The sequence below is a fragment of the Zophobas morio genome, unplaced genomic scaffold, assembly GCF_036711695.1.
Source record: "Zophobas morio isolate AGI-343-1 ecotype UQ-CSIRO unplaced genomic scaffold, CSIRO_AGI_Zmor_V1 ptg000016l, whole genome shotgun sequence".
Classification (NCBI taxonomy): domain Eukaryota; kingdom Metazoa; phylum Arthropoda; class Insecta; order Coleoptera; family Tenebrionidae; genus Zophobas; species Zophobas morio.
Genome location: NW_026972121.1, coordinates 1394823 through 1414191, shown reverse-complemented (window position 1 = coordinate 1414191; position 19369 = coordinate 1394823). Strand labels below are relative to the sequence as shown.

Here is a 19369-nt window from a genome sequence, read left to right as displayed (position 1 = left end):
TATGAAAGTGTTGTATATTTATGACTTAATAAAAAAAAATATACAGCCACCTGCAAAAATAAAAAAAAATGAATTAATTTCAGTCTGAAATATTTAACATTTATGAAAAGAACGCTTTGACATGCACAGGGTGTTGATCCCACCAAAATCCCTAGACCGATTTCCATTATTGATCCGGCCCTGCACCCTACACATGGTTGGCTTGTTGTAGGCAACCAGTAACGCACCAAACCGCAGCCTTCTTCGCGTTTTAAAAAATGCTTTTTCATCAATGACAGTTCGTTCTGGAAGCCCCCTCACTCTCTATCACTCCACGGCGTCTTTCGACCTGCTCCTAAACCCCACCACTAAAAATAAATTAAAAAAAAAACACCAATCACCCCGGCCACTGTCTGCGCCAGCACGCCACTGCCGCGCCCCGCCCCCGCCGCCTCATCTGTCAAGTGCCGCGTAAAGTTCGACTTGAAATATTGTTTATAAGCCGCTGAAAATCGATTAGATTAATCGCAGTCATGTTTTAAGCGCGTTCGAGTTCGCTCAGTGTCGTGGTTAGCACTAAAATGAACGCCTCATACACGGAAATTATCTTCGCCGGGTGCATCCTCATACTGCCCTTTTTGTACGAATCTAGTCATGTCTTCAGATACCACCTCAAGTTCGTCCTGTACTACGCGATCGTGATGCTCAACTCGGTGATCCTCATCCCCTTGTTCTGCTTCAGGGCGGGAAACGTGAGGAACTTGCTGTAAGTAGGAATGTTGTGGTTACGGAGGTGATGAAGGGTGACTTGTCGCTAGGACTGCGTCGGCTTGGTGCCACCACATCTCGACGCTGCTGGGGCTGCGCTGGATCCTGCGGGGGCGAGAACATCTGGAGAAGGACCAGGCGTGCATTATCGTGTCGAACCACCAGAGCTCCATTGATATTCTGGGTAAAGAGATCACTTGTTGTGGTTTTTGCAGTTTGCACTGGTTTGATGCTTGTTTGTTTTTGGAATCTGTTTGCACTGTGGTAAGGAGTTTTTATGTTTAATTTGAGACTGGAATGGCTTGACTCCTATCAGGGTTTAGGGCTTGCACCCCTCTTTGTGTTTATGACTGTTTTTAATCTTCGGGGTTGTGGTTTTCAATTTTAGGTGGTGTTTCTGTCATTTCTTGTCTATACTTCGCTACCACGTTTCTTGGTCTTCGTATTTCCAGAACGTTGACGAATTTGTATTAAAAGTAATAAAATATAACTTTGTCGACAATTTTTTGGCATTTAGCCATTAACTCGTTTTATGCATTCTTGACGTTTCACAATTTCTAGAATATGAAAATGCTGGTCTTCCGTTTTCGCATGTGTGTCATACTATATTGAAACTACTATACGGATTTTTGCCAAATTTAAAATTAAGGAATTTATAAATTTGAAAGAATCTTTGGGTTCCGACTTGGTCGAAGGTTATTTCGGCAGAATTTTCCTCGCCTGTGAAGTGTAGTCCAAAAAAAAACCCGTTCTTTGAAAAATTATATTAAAAAAATGCGAAAGTGGCGAAATGAACACTCCCGGGGTTTTTTTGACTTGAATTTTTAATTTTTTTGTTTCTTCGGTTTTTCGAATTTTCAAGTTTCAATTTTCAATCTTCCAGTGTTCGATTTTATAATTTTCTGTTTTTGCAATTTTTCGTTTCCCCAATAATTGTACGGCATACTCTTCGAGTTTTCATTTTGAAAATCCTCAATTTTTCGATTTTCTAAATTTTGGATTTTTCAGTTTTTCGTTTCGTTTTTTTTTTTTCTTTATTTTTGCAATTTTTATTTTTTTCTTCCTTCTAATTTTTCGGGTTTTCATTTTAAAAATGTTCAGTTTTTCGATTTTCCAAATTTTGGATTTTTCAATTTTTAGATTTTGCAATTTTTCCATTTGAGTTTCTCCACTTTTCAATTTTTCGTTTCGGTTTCATTTTCTTTATTCGTACAATTTTTCGATTTTTCAATGTTCCGATTTTATAATTTTTTTTGTTTTTTCAATTTTAATTTTTTCAGCTTCGTCTCATTTTTCGATTTGCGATTTTTCAATTTTTCATTATTTTTGTTTCTTCAATTTTTAAATTTTGCAATTTTTCGATTCAAACCTTCATGAGATTTTAATTTTTCGACCTTTCATGTTCCGATTTTGTAATTTTTTGTTTTTTCAATTTCAGTTTTTCAGTTTTTGGTCTATTTTTCGATTTTCGACTTTTCAATTTTTCATTATTTTTATCTCTTCAATTTTTAAATTTTGCTATTTTTCGATTTAAAATTTCACGAGTTTTTAATTTTTCAATTTTCCGGTTCTTTAATTTTTCAATTTTTCGATTTTTCAATCTTCCGATTTTATAATTTCTTGTTCTTTTCATTGTTAATTTTTTCAGTTTTCGGTCTTCTTCGTTTTCACATTTCTCAATTTTTCAGTGTTTAAATTTTGCAATTTTTCATTTATTTAATTTTTCATTGTTCCGATTTTATAATTTTTTTTTTTCAATTTTAATTTTTTCAGCTTCGTCTCATTTTTCGATTTTTCAACTTTTCATTGTTTTTGTCTCTTCAATTTTTAAATTTTGCAATTTTTCGATTCAAACCTTCATGAGATTTTAATTTTTCGATTCTTTATTTTTTCAATTTTTCGCCCTTTATTTTTCATTTATTCAATTTTTCGACTTTTCATGTTCCGATTTTGTAATTTTTTGTTTTTTCAATTTCAGTTTTCAGTTTTGTCTATTTTTCGATTTGCGACTTTTCAATTTTTCATTATTTTTGTCTCTTCAATTTTTAAATTTTGCAATTTTTCGATTTAAAATTTCACGAGTTTTTAATTTTTCAATTTTTCGATTTTTCAATCTTCTGATTTTATAATTTCTTGTTTTTTTCAATTTTAATTTTTTCAGTTTTTGGTCTCCTTCGTTTTGACATTTCTCAATTTTTCATTATTTTTTTTCCTCAGTGTTTAAATTTTGCAATTTTCGATTTAAAATTTCACGGTTTTTAATTTTTCAATTTTTCAATTCTTTAATTTTTTGTTTTTTCAATTTTTTATTTCTTCAATTTTACAGCATACTCTTCGAGTTTTCATTTTAAAAATTCTCAGTTTTTCGATTTTCCAAATTTTGGATTTTGCAATTTTTCCACTTGAGTTGCTAGAGTTTTCAATTTTTCATTTCGTTTTTTTCTTTATTTTTACAATTTTTCAATGTTCCGATTTTATGATTTTTTGTTTTTTTTTTTAATTTTAATTTTTTCAGATTTTCGTCTCATTTTTGTTTCTTCAATTTTTCAATCCTTCATTTTTCATTTATTCAATTTTTCGACCTTTCATGTTCCGATTTTGTAATTTTTTGTTTTTTCAATTTCAGTTTTCAGTTTTGTCTATTTTTCGATTTGCGATTTTTCAATTTTTCATTATTTTTGTTTCTTCAGTGTTTCAGTTTTTCGAGTTTTTAATTTTTCGATTCTTTAATTTTTCAATTTTCTGGTTCTTTAATTTTTCAATTTTTCGGTTCTTTAATTTTTCAATTTTTCGATTTTTCAATCTTCTGATTTTATAATTTCTTGTTTTTTTCAATTTTAATTTCTTCAGTTTTTGGTCTCCTTCATTTTGACATTTCTCAATTTTTCATTATTTTTTTTCCTCAGTGTTTAAATTTTGCAATTTTCGATTTAAAATTTCACGGTTTTTAATTTTTCAATTTTTCAATTCTTTAATTTTTTGTTTTTTCAATTTTTTATTTCTTCAATTTTACAGTATTTTCGAGTTTTCATTTTAAAAATTCTCAGTTTTTCGATTTTCCAAATTTTGGATTTTTCAAATTTTAGATTTTGCAATTTTTCCACTTGAGTTGCTAGAGTTTTCAATTTTTCATTTCGTTTTTTTCTTTATTTTTACAATTTTTCAATCTTCCGATTTTATAATTTCTTGTTTTTTTCAATTTTAATTTTTTCAGTTTTTGGTCTCCTTCGTTTTGACATTTCTCAATTTTTTATTATTTTTTTTCTTCAGTGTTTAAATTTTGCAATTTTCGATTTAAAATTTCACGGTTTTCAATTTTTCAATGTTTCAATTCTTAATTTTTTTGTTTTTTCAATTTATTATTTCTTCAATTTTACAGCATACTCTTCGAGTTTTCATTTTAAAAATTTTCAGTTTTTCGATTTTTCAAATTTTAGATTTGAGTTTCTCGAGTTTTAAATTTTTCGTTTCGTTTTTTTTCTTTGTTTTTACAATTTTTTTTCAATGTTCTGATTTTATAATTTCTTGTTTTTCAATTTTTTAATTTTTCAATTTTTCGATGCTTTAATTTTTCATTTACTTAATTTTTCATTGTTCCGATTTTATAATTTTTTTTTCAATTTTAATTTTTTCAGCTTCGTCTCATTTTTCGATTTGCGATTTTTCAATTTTTCATTCGTTTTGTCTCTTCAATTTTTAAATTTTGCAATTTTTCGATTCAAACCTTCATGAGATTTTAATTTTTCGATTCTTTATTTTTTCAATTTTTCGCCCTTTATTTTTCATTTATTCAGTTTTTCGACTTTTCATGTTCCGATTTTGTAATTTTTTGTTTTTTCAATTTCAGTTTTCAGTTTTGTCTATTTTTCGATTTGCGACTTTTCAATTTTTCATTATTTTTGTCTCTTCAATTTTTAAATTTTGCAATTTTTCGATTTAAAATTTCACGAGTTTTTAATTTTTCAATTTTTCGATTTTTCAATCTTCTGATTTTATAATTTCTTGTTTTTTTCAATTTTAATTTTTTCAGTTTTTGGTCTTCTTCGTTTTGACATTCCTCAATTTTTCATTATTTTTTTTTCCTTAGTGTTTAAATTTTGCAATTTTCGATTTAAAATTTCACGGTTTTTAATTTTTCAATTCTTTAATTTTTTGTTTTTTCAATTTTTTACTTCTTCAATTTTACAGCATACTCTTCGAGATTTCATTTTAAAAATTCTCAGTTTTTCGATTTTCCAAATTTTGGATTTATCAATTTTTAGATTTTGCAATTTTTCCATTTGAGTTGCTAGAGTTTTCAATTTTTCATTTCGTTTTTTTCTTTATTTTTACAATTTTTCAAGGTTCCGATTTTATGATTTTTTGTTTTTTTTTTAATTTTAATTTTTTCAGATTTTCGTCTCATTTTATTGTTTCTTCAGTTTTTAAATTTTACAATTTTTCGATTCAAACCTTCATAAGATTTTAATTTTTCGATTCTTTAATTTTTCAATTTTTCATTATTCCGATTTTGTGATTTTTTGTTTTTTCAATTTCAGTTTTTCAGTTTTTGGTCTATTTTTCGATTTGCGATTTTTCAATTTTTCATTATTTTTGTTTCTTCAGTGTTTAAATTTTGCAACTTTCACGAGTTTTTAATTTTTCGATTCTTTAATTTTTCATTTATTCAATTTTTCGATTTTTCATTGTTCCGATTTTGTAATTTTTTTTTTCAATTTAAGTTTTTCAGTTTTTGGTCTATTTTTCGATTTGCGATTTTTCGACTTAAAATTTCATGAGTAATTAATTTTTCAATTTTGCGATTCTTTAATTTTTCATTTATTCAATTCTTCAATGTTTCGATTTTATAATTTTTTGTTTCTTTAATTTTACGGGATACTCTTCCAGTTTTCATTTTAAAAATTCTCAGTTTTTCGATTTTTCAAATTCTGGATTTTTCAATTTTTAGATTTGAGTTTCTCGAGTTTTCAATTTTTCGTTTCGTTTTTTTTTTCTTTATTTTTACAATTTTTCAATGTACCGATTTTATGATTTTTTGTTTTTTCTTTAATTCTAATTTTTTCAGTTTTTCGTCTAATTTTTGTTTTTTCAATTTTTAAATTCTGCAATTTTTCGATTCAAAACTTCACGAGCTTTTAATTTTTTAATTCTTTAATTTTTCAATTTTTCGATCCTTTATTTTTCATTTATTCAATTTTTCGACCTTTCATGTTCCGATTTTGTAATTTTTTGTTTTCTCGTTTTCAGTTTATTCAGTTTTTGGTCTATTTTTCGATTTGCGATTTTTCAATTTTTCATTATTTTTGTTTTTTCAGTATTTCAATTTTTCGACTCTTTAATTTTTCATTTATTCAATTTTTCATTTTTTTCTTCCTTCTATTTTACGGCGTGCAATTTTTCGGGTTTCATTTTAAAAATTTTCAGTTTTTCGATTTTCCAAATCTTGGATTTTTCAATTTTTAGATTTTGCAATTTTTCCATTTGAGCTTCTCGACTTTTCAATTTTTCGTTTAGTTTTTATTTTCTTTATTTTTACAATTTTTGGAATTTTCAATGTTCCGATTTTATAATTTTTTGTTTTTTGAATTTTAATTTTTTCGGTTTCGTCTCATTTTTCGATTTGCGATTTTTCAATTTTTCATTGTTTTTGTCTCTTCAATTTTTAAATTTTGCAATTTTTCGATTTAAAATTTCACGAGTACTTAATTTTTCAATTTTTCGACTCTTTAATTTTTCATTTATTCAATTTTTCATTATTTTCGTTTCTTCAGTGTTTAAATTTTGCAATTTTTGGATTTAAAATTCCACGAGTTATTAATTTTTCAATTTTTCGATTCCTTAATTTTCCATTTATTCAATTTCAGTTTTTTCAGTTTTTGGTCTATTAAAATTTTGCCATTTAAAAATTGCAAATCAAAACCTTGTAAAATTGAAGAAACGAAAAATTGAAAAATCCAACGATTAAAAATTTTCAATTTTTTGATTTTGAAGTTTCGCAACAGAGAAAAAAAATTGGATAATTGAGGAATCTAAAAATTTCAGAATTGGATAACCCAGGAATTTTTCCATTTTTCAATTATTGGAACTTCTTCATTTATACGATTTTTCATTTTTCGATTTTTAATTTCTCAGTTTTCCGCTCTATCAATTACGTTTTTTGACGATTCCATCACTTTTCGTTTTTACCACTCTGGGGTTTTCCAATTTTTCGATTCGATTCGTTTTTTCTTGTTTCCAATTTTCCGGTTCATTAATTTTTTCGATTTTCAGTTTTTCAATTGTTTCAATCTTTCGTTTCATCAGTGCAAAAATTTTGCAAAAATGGAAAAAGTATAAAATAACAAATAAAAAATTCGAAATCAACCACTTGAAAAATTTAAGAAACGGAAAAATAGAAAATCGAAACATTCAAAAATGAAAAAACGAAAAATTGTGATTTCGGGAAAATGGAGTGAGTCCTTCTTGATTTTAATTAGTACAACAAATTGCCTCATTTATTATTTTTTGGAGTCACCCTGTATAAGTAATTCTAAAATCTGTTAGTGCATTGATAAACCATAATGATAGAGTCATAATATTTTGCATATTTCAGAGATTTATTCGGCAAAATTTTGAGATTACGTCATCAATTTTTTAGAAAGGGATAAACGAATCAATTTTCATTAATGATTTACCATGATTACGATAACCTTAAAACGTTTGCAATATTTCAGACCAGTCGTTTTTTTATATTTTTTTTCTAGAGTAAAACTGTAATAATATTTACTAATGCAAATTTCGGAGGTAATGTCATCATGGTAAAGATGTTTATCCTAATACACATAAAATTTGACAACAGTCCATTCAGTACGGAAACGGGAGACCTATTTATTCGTATTCTAGGGGTCATGAAATGTCGAGCTCGGGAAGTAAAACTAACATACAATTTTGTTTACAATGTTTACGCATTTTGTATTTTATGAGCGACGTACTCCAAGGCTTATTTTTATGGTGTCTCGACGTGACACGGTTTCTAGAATATGAAAATGCCGGTCCCCCATTTTCGTCTGTCGGAAAGAATTTAGCACGTGCTTTGAGTTTATCACTAATTTGCTCAGTGAATACTATAAAATATCCGATGTTTTGATTGCAGGGATGTTCGACGTGTGGCCGGTCATGGATAAATGCACGGTGGTGGCGAAAAAGGAGCTGTTTTATGCGTGGCCTTTCGGACTGGCGGCATGGCTATGCGGGCTCATTTTCATTCCAAGAATGAATAGTGATAAAGCGAAATCGCTGATGAATGAGGCAGCGGAGAGTATTAAGAAGGATAGGGTGAGTGTTTTTTGTCAAACTTCAAACTGAGTAGAGTGTAAGTGAATCATGAAGTGTTAAGTACGGTTAATTACAGTACTTGAACATTGCGATAAACAGATTAGCATTATTAACGTCCACACATTTTTTCCTAATTTTATCAGGAAGACTACCATTTTGAAAAACTGATCATAGTTATTGTAATATTAGCCATTTGAATACATATATACATACTTAAGTAACATTTAAAATAACTTTATCAAAAATTATTTTAATGAAGTTTTAAACGATAGCGTTATCTGTAATAACAAACGTAGCGACAATTATTTAACTTTTAACCCTTGAAAAAGTACAATAGATACTAGAATTTTATCAACTAATAATGGTTTTTCACGTAGATTAAGACCAAACTTGAATGTAGATCTGATCGATACCTCTTATCGACACTAAATTTTAACCTAGTTTTTACTAGCGACCCGAAATATTTCTGCCAGTAATCCATTTACGTAGTTAAAGTTAAAATTGTCACACGTGTTTAAATTCAGAAGTTTTTGGCCGCGCTCTGCGCCAAAAGTAATTATAGAGTTTATTATTCAAAGTATATAAAGGAACGAAATGTGTACATATTTAATAGCAGAGCCATAATTGTTGGACAAACACTTAACTACCCAAAAATAGCAAAGCATTTTATCGCGTACATACAAGTGTAAGTTTTATTTGTAAATGCTGTTGCCACATAATCAAGGTGACGCCATAATTTGTTTGAGATTGTCATAGAGACCTTCTACAAATTGGATTACTTGTATTTATCGACTAAGTTTTGTTTCTAAGTGGAGAATGAATGTTAGGAAATATGTTTCTGATAGGTAAATGACTACTTCTGAACTTCCATGTGCTTAATTCTTATCCGTGATAAGAGTGTTTATCGATGCGCCCATTTCCGATACGTGGGTACTTAAATTTTACTAATTTTTATATCTGAAAGATAAGGAGTGGATAGGGGCAGTCATGAATAATCCGTTTACTGAACAGATGGAGTGATCTCTCGATCAATAATATTAGGTTTTGAAAGATCACGTGAAGAATATGCACCTTACAACTCCATCTGTTCGGTGAACGGAGTATAATAGAATTTCAAGAAAATGAAATACATTAAACTGCTTTATTTATCAATTTTTTGGAGACATTCTCATCTGTAAACTACAGTATAACCTCTATAATCCGAACTCACGATTCATAACATCCAGTAATCCGAACAGAGACTAGTTGAAGTCGATATATCTTTAATCTGAACAAAAATTCTGAGAGTGGGTCATGTGCCAAAATCAGTGTTATTTTAATAATCTTAAATCAAAAATTTTAAATATTAAAATTTTACTGTTTTAAAATTTTCAGCTACTTATGTCATAGATACTTCTAGAGTTTCGATTTTAAAATTTCTCTATCGGTTTCAGTAAAACGAAATAAAATTATATAAATTGACGTGTTTTTCTTGTGAAAAGTAGTAGAAAGTCAAAATTAACTTCAAGGCTTTGACTTTTTAAATCGGAAGGTTTGCAACATTGTTTTAAAATTTTGACTTTTAAAATTTCGAAGATATATTTTTAGATATTTAAGAAAAAACCGTCAAATACGAAGCCCTAATATTTTAAACAATGAAACTTTGACATAAATCGCAAATCCTTATTAGTTTTAAAATTTTACTGTTCTTTACATTAAAAGGAAGCGATTTTGCCAACAATTAAAACTCACACTTCTTTCTAAAACAAACGTAAAAGCTTTAAAATGAACTGCAAAACTTTGACTTTTCAGGTACTAAACTTTGGAAACATCTGATAGTTTTAACCTTCGAGATCTCAAATATCGATTTTTGGATTTCTAGCCTAAATTATTTCGATTTTCTACTTTTTAAGTAGTAAAGTCTGGAAATTACTAAGATATTGTTTTAACTTTCGAGATCTCAAATGTCGTTTTCGGAGTTGAAGCTTTAAATCTCAAAACTTCCATATAATGGTATCAGATTCTTGGTGATAAAACATAATTATACCTTATACCACGAATATCTAGAACTGACAGTTTTTGACAAATAAAATCGGAGATTCAGAATTTTCAAATTCGATTTTTGGACATTTTTTTAAATATCAAAACTTTACTATTTTAAAATTTTCAAGTGTGATGTACTTCTTACATTTTCAGTAAAACGAAATAAAATTAAAAACAAAATTGACGCTTTTTTCTTGTGACAACTAGTCAAAATGTCAAAATTAGGTTCGAGGCTTTGACTTTTTAAATCGTGAGGCTTGCGGTATAATTTTAATTAAAGTTTAACTATTGAAATTCCGAAGATCTATTTTTAGACGTTTAAGATATAATTGCCAAAGCGTAAGCTCTAAATTTTGAAATAATAAAAATATGACATAAATCGTGAGGTCCTCATTTTAAAATTTTACCGTTGTTTACATTAAAACGAAGCAGTTTTGCCAAAAATTGGAACTCTTTTTCAAACAAAAGTAGAAGCTTTGAAATGAATTACAAAGCTTTGACTTTTTAAATAGTAAAGTTTGGAAATTAGTCCGACAGTTTTAACTTTCGAGATCGCAAGTATCTCAAGTATCGGTTTTTGAATTTCTAGACTAATAGGAATATTTCAAATTTCGGAGTTGAACTTCGAAAATCTCAAAACTTCGATATTATCGTATCAGAATTTTGACTTTAAAACTACGATGAAACCGACTTATACCACGAAGATCTTGAATTTACAGTTTTTGCTGAAATTAAAACGGAGCTTCAGAATTTTCAGATTCAATTTTTGAAGGTCGAAGAAACAGTTTTTAAAATATTGAAGCTTTACCTACTACTTTAAAATTTCCAACTATAATACATATATTTATGAAGTACAGTATAACCTCTATAGTTGAAGTCGGGATCTCTTTAATCCGAACAAAAACTCTGCAATCCGAACTGAACTTGAAAACATGCACCTACTTGCAAAAATGACGCAAAATCTTCTTTCTGTACGTTTTGTTATTGAATTTTTTAAATTTTTTAAAAATTGTGATATTTCATGCACTGAATTAATTAACTAATTCTGGAAAAAGGGTTGAAGTTATCGAAGAAATGAGGCTGGAAGTGACTTCTGCGCCCCGAAATCTACAAGAAAAAGTGTTTAATTAAGTTTTTAAAATTGTCGAAAATGGGTCGAAATTCGCTAGTACTTGCCAAATAATCTATCCTCTAAGAAAATAAAAATAAGACTCATTTTGGCAAATGTCCTACTCTTCTAAGAAAAGGTACTTGCCCTGCCCACCCACCCTTTATTTTCTTAGAAGAGTGGGTCATCTGCCAAAATTAGTCTTATTTCAACAAGTACTAGCCCCGCCCACCCACCCTTATTTTTTTAAAGGATATATCATCTGCCAAAATCAGTCTCATACTTGCCAAGATAAGACTGATTTTGGCAGATGACCTATTCTTTATTTTCTTATAACAATAGTTGGCTAAAATGAGTCCTATTTTGGTAAATACTAGCCCCACCCACCCGCCCTTTGTTTTCTTAGAGAGTAGATCATTTGCCAAAATCAGTCTTATCGTAGCGAGTACTACTAGATCAGTTTTTCGATTTTTCAACTTTCGAATTTTTCAATTTCTCGCTTTTTAAATTTTCAATTTTTTGATCTATCTTTCGATTTTTGATTTCTCTGGGAAACCGAAAAAAAATTTCGGTTTTTTAATTCTACCATTTTGGCAGTTTTCCTATTTCTCAATTATTTGATTTTTAAAAATACAGACAAAATAGATGTTTATTTTTTTTAATTTTTGATTTTTGATTTTTTGTCACCGGGTTTTTGGAAGGGAGTAAAAAGCAGTTTTGATCAGCAATCTGCCATGTTTACCGGAACTTTAAAACATCTGAAAATTTTTGTTCTAATTTTCAATTTTTGGATTTTCCGGTTTTTCAAAATTTCGGTTCGAATAAATTTGCTCTTTTACTTAAAAAATCGAAAAATGACAAATCGTGAAAAGGAAAAATTTTAACTGAGAACTTGAAAAATTAAAAATCAAAAAATTCCAAAATTGTAAAGTTAAAACTTGAAAAATCAAAAGATTGGAATTAAAAACTGCAAAATTGTCAAACAAATTATCAAATGAAATATTTAAAAGTTGAAAAATCTAGAAACTAGAAAATGAAAACTGGCATTTCGAATTCGATTTTATAAGATTTGGTTTTTTTTTCAATTTTTCGATATTTCAGTTTTTGATTTTCCGATTATACAGTTGCACAATTTTTCAATGTTCTGGTTTTATAATTGTTTGTTTTTTCAATTTTTTTGATTTGCAATTTTCGAGTTTTCAATTAAAATTTTTCAGTTTGTCAATTTTTCGAGTTTTTAATTTTTCGAATTTTCAATTTTTCGAGTTTTAATTTATCATTTCTTAAAATTTTTGAGATGCAGTTTTTCGATTCGGTTTTTATTTTCTTTATTTTTTTTAATTATTTCATTTATCAATGTTTCGATTTGCGATTTTTCAATTTTTCATTTATTGGTTTCTTCAATTTCTTAAAATTTGCAATTTTTCGATTTTTGAATTTTTCTCTTCTGGGTTTTTTTATATCTTGCAATTTTTAAATTAAGATTTCTAGAGTTTTTAATTTTTTCTTTTTCAATTTTTCGATTCTTTAATTTTTCCAAATTTTCGATTTGCAGTGTAGGTTTTTTATTTTTTTTATTTTTACAATTTTTCGATTTTTTAATGGTCCGGTTTTATATTTTTTTGTTTTTTCAATTAAATTTTTTTCAATTTTTCGAATTTTCAAATGTAAAATTGTCAGCTTGTCAATTTTCCAACTTTTGATTTTTTCAATTTTTAATTTTTCATTTCTTCAAATTTTCGATTTGCACTTTTTTATTTCGGTTTTTTATTTTCATTATTTTTACAATTTTTCCATTTTTAAATGTTCTAGTTTTAACTTTTTTTTTCTTTTTTCAATTTCGGTTTTTTCAATTTTTCGTTTCCTCAATTTTCTCGATTTGTGGTTTTTCAATTTTTTTGAATTGCAATTTTCCTAGTTTTCAATTAAAATTTTTCAGTTTGTCAATTTTCCAACATTCGAGTTTTTCAATTTTTAGATTTTGCAATTTTTCGACTTTTAATTTTTCATTTCTTCAAATTTTTTTATTTTCTTAGAAGAATGGGTCATCTGCCAAAATTAGTCTTATTTTAACAAGTACCAGCCCCGCCCACTTACCCTTATTTTTTTAGAGAATATGTCATCTGCCAGAATCGGTCTCATACTTGCCAAGATAAGACTGATTTTGGCAGATGACTTATTCTTTATTTTCTTAGAGAGTAGATCATTTTTTCAACTTTCATCAAATTTTTTACGTTTTTTCGAACACCTTTGGAAATTACCTGTAGACATTTTTTCGTAATTTCTACATCCAGTTACTTTCGGATTCAATTCTTCGAAAATTCACACTATTTTTCAAACTCGTCAAGATAAAATTAGTATTTAAAAAAAATTGACCTTTAAACCATATATTTCCCAAATCCAGCTCTTTTTTGTGGTTTTTTAGCAATTTTTCCAAAAGTTAAGTTTTTCAATAGCTGATTTGAGATTTTTTTGGACCCTTCGACTTCCAGAAATTTTTTTCGGCTTCATTTTTTAGAAAACTCGTATCATTTTTCCAAAATTGTCCATATGAAATATGGTAATTTTTAGGATGAAAAAGAAAATTGATTTTCAAACACGCTTTGTTTTTCAAACTAGCTCAATACCTTAATTTTTTTTGATCGATTTTTACACATTTTCAAAAAATCCAATGTTTTCAGCTTTGAGGTTTTTCGATCACCTTCGAAAATATAAAGAGATTTTTATAGATTTCAAAGTGATTTTCGGCTTCATTTTTTCGAAAATTCCTGCAATTTATTCAAAATCGGCCATATTAAATGTCAGTTTTTCATGATTCTTACAAAATTTGATTTTCAAATTGATTATTTCGAAAATCTTGTCCCAGGACCATAAACGTGCTATGCTTTTCAAAAAAGCTCGAAATCTATGTAAAGGTATTCCAAAATTTTTTGCCGATTTTTAGACATTTTCAAAAAACCCAATTTTTTCATCTAAAGAGATTTTTTTGTAAAATTCGACCTGTTATTTTCGGTTTCATTTATTGGAAAATTTCTGCCGTTTTTCAAAAATCATCAATATGAAATATAGCAAGTTCTTAGATTATTAAAAATTTTGAGTTTCAATCCGAATATGTATTTTTATGTGGATTTTTAGGCTGCATTTTTGAAAAGCAAAATTTTTTAACTTTTCCTTCTGAATCTTTAACCTTTTTTCGAGGATTTTCAAAAATTATCCAAAACGATTTTTTGTAGATTTTAGTGTCCAGAAGTTATTTTCAGCCTCATTTCTTCGAAAATTCAGTATATTTTTCCAAAATCGTTTCGCTTTTTTGAAAAAAATGACTTTTACACCCAATATTTTGAAAACTTAATCAACACGTTATGTTTTTCCAATCAGCTTGAAATCTTATTCCCAAATTTTTTTGTGAATTTTTCAAAAAGCTCAATTTTTCAATTTTTATGAAATCTTTTTCGAATACTTTCGAATACTTTTGCCAAGATTTTTTTGAAGGTTTCGACCTTTGGAAGTTATTTTCGGCTTCATTTTATTGAAATTGTTGCAATTCAATTTTTGACATTTTCTCAAACACCTTTGAAAATTATTTAACGAGATTTTCTTGGAAATTTCGACCTCCAGAAGTTATTTTACGCGTTAATTCTTCCAAAATTCCCATTTTTCCAAAATCGTCACTATGAAATACAGATACATTCGAAAAAAAATTATATTTTTGGAATCAACACGTCGGGCTCTATATCCCTGAATTTAATCAGAATTTTTAAATGACTTTTTCAAAAATGAAATTTCCCATATGGAAATTTCGACCCAGTCTCGACATGTAAATTTTAGGCCACAGAAGTCACTTCTGGCTTCATTTCTTCCATAACTTAAACCGTTTTTCCAGAATCGTCCATTGAAATATCGCAATTTTTAAAAATTTCAAAAATTTCGAATTTCATACCGAATTTTCCGAAAATATTGCTCCGTTACCATAAACATGCTATATTTTTGGAATCAGCACGGCGGGATATATACATACATCTCCGATTTTTTTCAGAATTTTTAGACAACTTTTTCAAAAATGAAATTTTACAATATGGTAGTACTTGCCAAATAACCTACCCTCAAAGAAAATAAAAGGCTCATTATGACAAATGACCTACTCTTCTAAGAAAAGCTACTAGTACCGCCCACCCACCTATTATTTTAGAAGAGTAGGTCATCTGCCAAAATCAATCTTATCTTGGCAAGTATGAGACTGATTTTTGCAAATGACAGATCCTCTAAGAAAATAAGGGAGGGTGTGCGGGGCTAGTACTTGTCAAGATAAGACTGATTTTGGCAGATGACCCACTCTTCTAAGAAAATAAGGGTGGGTGGGCGGGGCTAGTACTTGTCAAGATAAGACTGATTTTGGCAAACGACATGATTTTTCAATTTGTCATTTTTTTATTTTCTTAGAAGAGTGGGTCATCTGCCAAAATCCGTCTTATCTTGACAAGTACTAGCCCCGCCCACCCACCCTTTATTTTCTTAGAAGAGTGGGTCATCTGCCAAAATCAGTCTTATCTTGACAAGTACTAACCCCGCCCACCAACCCTTATTTTTTTAGAGGATATATCATTTGCAAAAGTCAGTCTCATACCTGGCAAGCTAAGACTGATTTTGACAGATGACCTATTCTTTATTTTCTTAGAAGAGTAGGTCATTGGCCAAAATGAGTCTTATTTTGGCAAATACTAGCCCCACCCACCCGCCCTTTGTTTTCTTAGAGAGTAGATCATTTGCCAAAATCAGTCTTATCGTAGCGAGGACTACTAGATCAGTTTTTCGATTTCTCAACTTTGGAATTTTTCAGTTTCTCGCTTTTTAAATTTTCAATTTTTTGATCTAACGTTCGATTTTTGATTTCTCTGGGCAACTGAAAAAATCTTTCGGTTTTTAATTTTACAATTTTGGCACTTTTCCTATTTCTCAATTATTTGATTTTTAAAAATATCGAGAAAATAGATATTTATTTTTTTAAATTTTCGATTTTTGATTTTTTGTCACCGGGTTTTTGGAAGGGAGTAAAAAACAATTTTGATCAGCAATCTGCATGTTTACCGTAACTTCAAAACATCGGAAAATTTTGGTTCTAATTTTCAATTTTGGATTTTTCGGTTTTTCAAAATTTCGGTTCGAATAAATTTGTTCTTTTAGTTAAAAAATCGAAAAATGGCAAATCGTGAAAAGGAAAAATTTTAACTTGAGAACTTGAAAAATTAAAAATCAAAAAATTCCAAAATTGTACAGTTAAAATTTGAAAAATCAAAAGATTGGAATTAAAAACTGCAAAATTGTCAAACAAATTATCAAATGAAATATTTAAAAGTTGAAAAATCTAGAAGCTAGAAAATGAAAACTGGGATTTTGACAATTTTCCGATTTTTCAATTTGTCATTTTTTTATTTTTAGCAAGTACTGCCCCACCCACCCAGCCTTTATTTTCTGGGAAAAATAAGTCATCTGCCAAAATCAGTCTTATCTTGGCAAGTACTAGCCTCCCGCCCACCCTCCCGTATTTTCTTAGAGGATATGTCATCTGCCAAAATCAGTCTCATACTTGCCAAGATAAGATTGATTTTCGCAGATGACCTACTTCTAAGAAAACAAAGGGTGGGTGGGCGGGGCTAGTACCTTTTCCTAGAAAAGTAGGTAATTTGTCAAAATGAGTCTTATTTTGGCAAATACTAGCCTGGCCCATTCGCCTTTTATTTTCTTAGAGGGTAGATTATTTGGCGAGTACTACTATAGTGTAAAATTTCATTTTTGAAAAAGTTGTCTAAAAATTCTGAAAAAATTCAGAGATATATATCCCGACGTGCTGATTCCAAAAATATAGCATGTGTATGGTAACGCAGCAATATTTTCGGAAAATTCTGTATGAAGTTCGAATTTTTTGAAACTTTTAAAAATTGCGATATTTCAATGGACGATTCTGGAAAAAGAATACATAATAGGAAATTTAATTTTTGAAAAAGTCATCTAAAGGGGACCCGGGGTGGGCTAGTTAGCATCATGCTTGCCCGCTACACCTTGGGTCGTGGGTTCGATTCCCGCCATGGCTCTGGGTGTAACGTGTATGTCCCGTTCCCCTGTAATTGGGCCTCAGTGCCTGTTGGGGGACGTAATTAATAAAAAAAAATAAAAAATAAAAAAAAATAAGTCTATGAAGAAACTACATTTGGATAACCAGAACATTTTACACTCACGAAGAATAAAAGTAAAGAGTGGAAACAATGTAGAATGTTTGTTGATTAAATTGAGTTAATCTTCGGCACATGAAAGCGATAAATATTATCACTTCGTTATCATTTGCTTATAATAAAAATGTTACTATCAGAAGACAATAAATTAATTCATTCTCCAGTAATACTCGAAGCATAAAATATGTTTACAATTTCGCCTCACTAATATTGAATTTATTGCATAAGAGTTAATGTACCATAATGATACTAACGATTTATTAATAATAATCTAGTTCCTTGCTTATTTAAATTCTATTTATAAATATCGATCTCCGCTAGATGCCTTGTTCTCGCTTATCAGTCGAACAAAGCAAGCACGCCACTATTTCTGGAACCCAGTATCAGAAAAATCTTAATTGGGTGACTTTATTTAAGCCAGAATTTACTTCCAGATCAAATTATGGGTGTTTCCCGAGGGAACGCGCCGCAACACCGGCCAAATCCACCCGTTCAAAAAAGGCGCCTTCCATCTCGCCATCACGGCGAAATTGCCCATCTTGCCGGTGATTTACAGCCAGTATTATTTCCTAGATAAGGAAAACAAAAGGTTCGACCATGGTAAGTTCCCTGGGGTCGCTTTAACCAAAACTCACTCCGTTCTCCGACAGGTAAAGTCTACATTACAGTCCTCCCGCCCATCCCCACCGACAACCTCACCACCGAACACATGGACGAGCTCATCGAGCGAACCAGAACCATGATGACGTCGACGTTCCACGAAACCAATAAAGAAATAAAAGACTCGATGGCGAGAACCTTTCCTAGTCAATAAGAGGTATTTTTCGTACCAAAAAATCCCGTTTACTTGTTTATCGAAATAAGCAGATTTGTTACGTTTTTAAATTAAACAACGTACTTAAAAATCGGAAAATAAGACGCAGCGGAAGCTAGTGGGTTTTTAGTTAAGACGTTGCCATATCACCACTGGGCGATTTTAAGGCTGTGAGATGTAGGGTTCTTGCCATTTCGCAATAATTTTGTTAGGGAATGGACATTCCAAGCTCCGAAATTTTAAAAACAAGGAGTGTGATTGGAATCGCGTGATTTTATTACAGTTATAGTTGCGCAAAGAGTAATTGTTTATAATGTCGAGGTCGATGGGTTTTTATTATTTAGATTTTTCTTGAAGCTTGAAAGAAATATAAGTCGGTGTTTAAATAGGTTACTGATGTCAACGATTTCACTATAAATTAATTTCAATATAAGACTGAATAACAGGGACATAAATGTTTAATTAGGTGTAATTAATTTTAATTTCGAACGATTGACGTCGTTGACACACTTGGCCAAATTTACCATATGTGTGGACGCAGTGGCGGAGGCCAAAATTTTACAAAATTAAAACCTGAACGCAACTATTTTGTTTTTATAATGTGGCTTATCCTTCAAATACGATTTGGGCTCAATTTAAAATTTACGAAGCGGCCGAGTTCTTGTTAGCATTCTAATCGCGACAAGGTAAACGAATTCCACAATTTTGAATTAAAATTTCGGAGCATAAAGGGTCACGTAAACCGATAGTTTTAATATTTAATGTGCAAGTTGTTGTAAACACACGTGTTTTTATCACGGTGATCAACTAAGCAAATAAATTGTAGTTTTAAGGATTTAATTAAGAGTAGGAGAGGAGTCACTGTATTATTTGCCGATTTTATGAATCATGGTACTTAATTTATTTGACTTTTTTCTTATTTATGACCACTTTGTAAACGAATTTTTTATTTATAAGATAAGTAATATGTATTGATTAGTTCCACTTTTTCTCGATCATTCTCTGTGAGATAAGTACAAGAACATTCACGTAAACGTTACCTATTTACATTCTTCAATAAAAAATACACTCTAGGTTGTCACTTTTAAACCTGAATTCGTGAGAGCGGAGTTAAGCAAAAAAAGGTAAGTACAAATA

General features: G+C 29.4%; 1 protein-coding gene across 1 annotated transcript; it reads left to right on the top strand.

Annotated features, from left to right (window-relative positions):
* The first annotated feature begins 337 nt into the window (after positions 1-337).
* LOC135129506 (1-acyl-sn-glycerol-3-phosphate acyltransferase alpha) lies at positions 338-19305 on the top strand. Its single transcript, XM_064056671.1, has 5 exons — positions 338-745; positions 798-931; positions 7880-8061; positions 17853-18018; positions 18069-19305. The coding sequence occupies exons 1-5, from the start codon at positions 561-563 to the stop codon at positions 18230-18232; spliced, it is 831 nt and encodes a 276-aa protein (XP_063912741.1). The 5' UTR covers positions 338-560; the 3' UTR covers positions 18233-19305.
* The last annotated feature ends 64 nt before the right edge of the window (positions 19306-19369 follow it).